This window comes from Scyliorhinus torazame, chromosome 15, assembly GCF_047496885.1.
Source record: "Scyliorhinus torazame isolate Kashiwa2021f chromosome 15, sScyTor2.1, whole genome shotgun sequence".
In the NCBI taxonomy this organism is placed as follows: Eukaryota; Metazoa; Chordata; class Chondrichthyes; order Carcharhiniformes; family Scyliorhinidae; genus Scyliorhinus; species Scyliorhinus torazame.
The window spans coordinates 129,815,470-129,822,713 of record NC_092721.1 but is presented as its reverse complement, the minus strand read 5'-3'; the positions used below and the strand labels follow the sequence as shown (position 1 = coordinate 129,822,713).

The window sequence follows — 7,244 nt, the reverse complement described above, 5'->3', positions numbered from 1 at the left end:
AAGGCCCTCCCCTGATGCTCCACCCACGATGGACCGGGTTCCCGACTGCGCGGTATGGTCTGTGTGAGCGGGAACCCGGCGTGGCGGCCACGGACTGTGTCCAGCGCCACCACAGTTGGCCGGGAGCCGTGCCACTGACTGGGGGAGCTTCCGTGAGGGCTGGGGGACTAGTGGGGAGTTGCCAGGGGTTGTCCTGTGGGACTGTATTTGGCAGGTCGGGTCCGCGCATGGCCGGTGCCAAGTTGTACGGCGCGACCGCTGCAGGTTGTCGCCCTGAGCATTCGCGGCCATGGACCTGGCCATTCTCCGGCCATTTTTGGCGCAGGAGCCAAGAGTTTTACCCAGTGCTGTTGCCAGCCCCTCACCGGTCCGGAATCGGTGAGGGTTCGGCGCTGATTTCGGCATTGTAAAACGCCAAATTTCCCACACCAGCGTTGGCACTTAGCTGCAGTATGGGAGAATGCAGCCCTTTGTTCTGCGCAGTATGCTCCTACTCTAACCCAGAGGAACCAGAGTTAACCACTGCTCAATTTGAACACTTACTGCAATTATCCACCAGGCACCTCCCCCACTCTCAAAACCTAAGTGGTCTATGAGTTGGCTAACAAGGCTCCAAAAACAATGCCACCTTTAGCAACATTGCAGATAGAATAAATGAATAATATTATTTCCAGGCGTTGGCTTGTTAAAACTGGTGTTAATACAGAGAATTCCCGTTTAACCCAACCAGGTGTTCATTCTGAGAAAGGGATAACCTCAGTGGGGTAAAAGTGCTGAGTGCAGGTGATTACAAAGGTTGCTTCGAATGCAGTGCTAATATGGTGACCTGCACCAAATATTTCACGGGTTGTCGGTGCGACATACAAACTGCATCCTAAGATTGATTTCTTATCCTATAAAGTGTCGGGCTGGTTGGGGGGGGGGGGGGGGGGCAGCACCAGCGCGTTGCCAAGTCTGAATCATATAAGGACTGTGCACTATGGATGACATTCCCAGCGTCAAACAGAAACTGCTACGTGTAGACTTTTTCCTTTTAAACGTGAACGCTTCAGCTGTAGCCTGCAATGCTTTTTTCCTTTGTTTACACTGATATTTCCTTATGCTTTACCCGGCGTATTTCCTCACCAGGACTGTGGGAGTACACGCGCGATCCGCACCGCTCACCGCCTCTGCATTTTTACACCACATACATGTCAGGGCTGTCGGAAGGCACTCGCAGGCAAAAGGTTTTTATTGCGTTTTGAAAGCTTTGATGATGCGTTCGCACTCTTTGAAGATGAGATCGCCACAGGACACAGTCTTTGGGTGAAATTTGGACTCCGGTGTTTATTCCTGATCGGGGACTCGGCAGAATCAACCTGTTACATCTTTTGTCCCCTGGGCTTTCTTTTCTGCAGGTCTTGGACAGGCAAATCGCTCTGTGGCGCCACATTAATGATGCTGAAAGTTTGCTAACAAAAAAACACGAGAGACTTTGGAGAGCGTTTTGAAGATTTAAAGAGCACACCTCGCCTAACTGGATCTGATATTAATTGAGCAGTGGAGCCTGGTTATAAAAAATCCCAATGTTATTGCTATTCATATTGGTCACAGTGTTTGGAGACTTTCGCCTTCATGGCACCAAAGCTCAAGGTGGATCTATTAAAGCTTTGCGATCCTCTACCATACAGAGAGATGGTAAGTTGCAGTTTTGGTTTCAAGTCTCATCCAAGTGTTGAAAGTTGTTTAAGCATCGATGTTTTCAGTTAATAATGTAAGCTGGCTCTGTTGAGCGACTCCTGTTGGGCTGAATGCAGTGAAGAAAACATCAATTACAAAACTTTCCCCCCCTGTTTTCCCGTATTTCGAGGTCTTGGCAGAACATTTAGCTCATCCCAAGGAAACGTTCCAACTCTTCTATTTTTAAAATGTTTTTTTAAATTTTACTATGGTGCTCGTTTGACACTTGGCCTTTATTCAATTCTTAATTTGCAATAGGCAACACATTTTTTCAGTGTACATTTGGATCTCTTTAATGGCCTTTAACCGAAGTTTACCTCACAACTGAAATAAAGGCATTTTTATATTGCCGTTTTTGTACGTTTTAAAATAGCTTTAAGAGAAGATCGGGGACACGAAGTATGCAGCCAGACTTTATTAGTGGGCATATTTTAAACTTTATTCTAGTTTTGTTACAGTCGGAGCCTGCCTGAACAAAGGCCACACCAAATTTCCTGCTTTCTAAAATTGTTTTCTTTCCCCTCGCCAGGAATGATTGTGGTTTGGGTCACGAAGTTTCAGTGGTGAAATAAATGAAGACAAGAGCTGCCCGCCTGAGTTGCTGCTGGGGTTGTTTTGGCTGAGGGCGCTTTGCTGGCCTGCCTGTTGTATTAATGTTGACAGATGCGTGTCCATTGTGCAGGGGCTCTGGTTTCAGAGCATGAGCTGCTGTATTCCAGCAGCTGGAAGAATGTGTCAGCTTTATTGGGGGCAGCGGGATATATTACCCTGCGGCAAGACACATTACTCGGCACTCCGGTCTGGGTGGAGCAAAGCATGAGCTCATCAGTGCTATTGTCCAAGCTGCAGTGAGAGGGGATGTGCCTCCTTAAAGGCCACAATCTCATCCGCAAAACGAGCATTTATCACCAGAGAACGGGGTGGGCCTGTGAGGTGCGGATCATTGACAGGCGTCGCCGCCTGGTTTGTTCAATTTACCCCGTTTGAACTGACAGGGGGAGGAGGAGGGGCTGCCGCCTTACGTCATGTTCTAACCTGCACTGGACTCACAGGGGAGGGGTGATCCACTACCGCGTGGAGTTTGCAGATTGCGAGCACCCTCTATCTCCCACCCCCCCATTACAGGGCAGGACCCTGAACACAGTTCATGTGCCTTTGCATAACTAGAGTCGCGAGTCAGGCACCAAGCAGAGAAGACCCAGTAGGGAAACTAATGGAGCTGTACATAATAGTTAACGTGTTAAATAAAAAAGGTTTTGTTTTTCTCAGCAACTGGATGTAGACACCTTCCCTTACAAAACTTCCCATACAGGTTGTGATGTCAGTGTTAACAAACAGGTTGTGATGTCAGCGATAACAAACAGGTTGTGACATCAGCGATAACAAACAGGTTGTGATGTCAGCGATAACAAACAGGTTGTGATGTCAGTGATAACAAACAGGTTGTGATGTCAGCGATAACAAACAGGTTGTGACGTCAGCGATAACAAACAGGTTGTGATGTCAGCGATAACAAACAGGTTGTGATGTCAGCGATAACAAACAGGTTGTGATATCAGCGGTAACAAACAGGTTGTGAAGTCAGTGATAACAAACAGGTTGTGATGTCAGCGATAACAAACAGGTTGTGACGTCAGCGATAACAAACAGGTTGTGATGTCAGTGATAACAAACAGGTTGTGATATCAGTGATAACAAACAGGTTGTGATATCAGCGACAACAAACAGGTTGTGATATCAGTGGTAACAAACAGGTTGTGATATCAGCGATAACAAACAGGTTGTGACATCAGCGATAACAAACAGGTTGTGATATCAGCGATAACAAACAGGTTGTGATATCAGCGACAACAAACAGGTTGTGATATCAGTGGTAACAAACAGGTTGTGATATCAGCGATAACAAACAGGTTGTGACATCAGCGACAACAAACAGGTTGTGATATCAGTGATAACAAACAGGTTGTGATATCAGTGATAACAAACAGGTTGTGATATCAGCGATAACAAACAGGTTGTGACGTCAGTGATAACAAACAGGTTGTGATGTCAGCGATAACAAACAGGTTGTGATATCAGCGATAACAAACAGGTTATGATATCAGCGATAACAAACATATTGTGATATCAGCGATAACAAACAGGTTGTGATATCAGCGATAACAAACAGGTTGTGACGTCAGCGATGACAAGCAGGTTATGATGTCAGCGATAACAACCTGGTTGTGACGTCAGCGATAACAAACAGGTTGTGATATCAGCGATAACAAACAGGTTGTGATATCAGTGATATGAAACAGGTTGTGATATCAGCGATAACAAACAGGTTGTGATGTCTGTGATATGAAACAGGTTTTGATGTCAGTGATAACAAACAGGTTGTGATGTCAGTGATAACAAAGAGGTTATGATATCAGCGATAACAAACAGGTTGTGATGTCAGTGATAACAAACAGGTTGAGAAGTCAGCAATAACAAACAGGTTGTGATGTCAGTGATAACAAACAGGTTGTGATGTCAGTGATAACAAACAGGTTGTGATGTCAGCGATAACAAACAGGTTGTGATATCAGCGATAACAAACAGGTTGTGATGTCAGTGATAACAAACAGGTTGAGAAGTCAGCAATAACAAACAGGTTGTGATGTCAGTGATAACAAACAGGTTGTGATGTCAGTGATAACAAACAGGTTGTGATGTCAGTGAAAGCAAACAGGTTGTGATGTCAGCGATAACAAACAGGTTGTGATATCAGCGATAACAAACAGGTTGTGACGTCAGCGATAACAAACAGGTTGTGACGTCAGTGATAACAAACAGGTTGTGATGTCAGTGATGACAAACAGGTTGTGATGTCAGTGATAACAAAGAGGTTATGATATCAGCGATAACAAACAGGTTGTGATGTCAGCGATAACAAACAGGTTGTAATGTCAGCGATAACAAACAGGTTGTGATATCAGCGATAACAAACAGGTTATGATATCAGCGATAACAAACAGGGTGTGATGTCAGTGATAACAAAGAGGTTATGATATCAGCGATAACAAACAGGTTGTGATATCAGCGATAACAAACAGGTTGTGATGTCAGTGATAACAAACAGGTTGTAACGTCAGTGATAACAAACGGGTTGAGAAGTCAGCAATAACAAACAGGTTGTGATGTCAGTGATAACAAACAGGTTGTGATGTCAGTGATAACAAACGGGTTGTGATGTCAGTGATAACAAACAGGTTGAGAAGTCAGCAATAACAAACAGGTTGTGATATCAGCGACAACAAACAGGTGGTGATATCAGCGATAACAAACAGGTTATGATATCAGCGATAACAAACAGGTTGTGATATCAGCGATAACAAACAGGTTATGATATCAGCGATAACAAACAGGTTGTGATGTCAGCGATAACAAACAGGTTGTGATATTAGCGACAACAAACAGGTTGTGATATCAGCGATAACAAACAGGTTGTGACATCAGCGACAACAAACAGGTTGTGATATCAGCGATAACAAACAGGTTGTGACGTCAGCGATAACAAACAGGTTGTGATGTCAGCGATAACAAACAGGTTGTGATATCAGCGATAACAAACAGGTTGTGACGTCAGTGATAACAAACAGGTTGTGATGTCAGCGATAACAAACAGGTTGTGATATCAGCGATAACAAACATATTGTGATGTCAACGATAACAACCAGGTTATGATATCAGCGATAACAAACAGGTTGTGATATCAGCGATAACAAACAGGTTGTGATATCAGCGATAACAAACAGGTTGTGACGTCAGCGATGACAAGCAGGTTATGATGTCAGCGATAACAACCTGGTTGTGACGTCAGCGATAACAAACAGGTTGTGATATCAGCGATAACAAACAGGTTGTGATATCAGTGATATGAAACAGGTTGTGATATCAGCGATAACAAACAGGTTGTGATGTCTGTGATATGAAACAGGTTTTGATGTCAATGATAACAAACAGGTTGTGATGTCAGTGATAACAAAGAGGTTATGATATCAGCGATAACAAACAGGTTGTGATATCAGCGATAACAAACAGGTTATGATATCAGCGATAACAAACAGGTTGTGATGTCAGCGATAACAAACAGGTTGTGATATTAGCGACAACAAACAGGTTGTGATATCAGCGATAACAAACAGGTTGTGACATCAGCGACAACAAACAGGTTGTGATATCAGCGATAACAAACAGGTTGTGACGTCAGCGATAACAAACAGGTTGTGATGTCAGCGATAACAAACAGGTTGTGATATCAGCGATAACAAACAGGTTGTGACGTCAGTGATAACAAACAGGTTGTGATGTCAGCGATAACAAACAGGTTGTGATATCAGCGATAACAAACATATTGTGATGTCAACGATAACAACCAGGTTATGATATCAGCGATAACAAACAGGTTGTGATATCAGCGATAACAAACAGGTTGTGATATCAGCGATAACAAACAGGTTGTGACGTCAGCGATGACAAGCAGGTTATGATGTCAGCGATAACAACCTGGTTGTGACGTCAGCGATAACAAACAGGTTGTGATATCAGCGATAACAAACAGGTTGTGATATCAGTGATATGAAACAGGTTGTGATATCAGCGATAACAAACAGGTTGTGATGTCTGTGATATGAAACAGGTTTTGATGTCAATGATAACAAACAGGTTGTGATGTCAGTGATAACAAAGAGGTTATGATATCAGCGATAACAAACAGGTTGTGATATCAACGATAACAAACAGGTTGTGATGTCAGTGATAACAAACAGGTTGAGATATCAGTGATAACAAACAGGTTGTGACGTCAGTGATAACAAACAGGTTGTGATGTCAGCGATAAGAAACAGGTTGTGATGTCAGTGATAACAAACAGGTTGTGATGTCAGCGATAACAAACAGGTTGTGATATCAGCAATAATAAACAGGTTGTGATGTCAGTGATAACAAACAGGTTGTGACGTCAGTGGTAATAAACAGGTTGTGATGTCAGTGATAACAAACAGGTTCTGATGTCAGTGATAACAAACAGGTTATGATATCAGCGATAACAAACAGGTTATGATATCAGCGATAACAAACAGGTTGTGATATCAGCGATAACAAACAGGTTGTGAAGTCAGTGATAACAAAAAGGTTGTGATGTCAGTGATAACAAACAGGCTATGATATCAGCGATAACAAACAGGTTGTGAAGTCAGTGATAACAAACAGGTTGTGAAGTCAGTGGTAACAAACAGGTTGTGATGTCAGTGATAACAAACAGGTTGTGAAGTCAGTGATAACAAACAGGTTGTGATGTCAGTGATAACAAACAGGTTGTGATATCAGCGATAACAAACAGGTTGTGATATCAGCGATAACAAACAGGTTGTGATATCAGCGATAACAAACAGGTTGTGACGTCAGTGATAACAAACAGGTTGTGATGTTAGTGATAACAAACAGGTTATGATATCAGCGATAACAAACAGGTTATGATATCAGCGATAACAAACAGG

General features: G+C 43.1%; 1 protein-coding gene across 2 annotated transcripts in view; it reads left to right on the top strand.

The window, feature by feature from the left end:
• Positions 1–974: 974 nt before the first annotated feature.
• pdgfd (platelet derived growth factor d) overlaps positions 975–7,244 on the top strand; it is a 266,172-nt gene continuing 259,902 nt past the window's right edge. Inside the window, exon 1 of one of the 2 annotated variants that reach the window (XM_072476742.1) lies at positions 975–1,677. In XM_072476742.1, coding sequence (XP_072332843.1) covers positions 1,566–1,677 — 112 coding nt within the window. In that variant the 5' untranslated portion in view covers positions 975–1,565. The remainder of the gene's footprint in view (positions 1,678–7,244) is intronic. The other variant, XM_072476741.1, reaches the window with a different exon arrangement.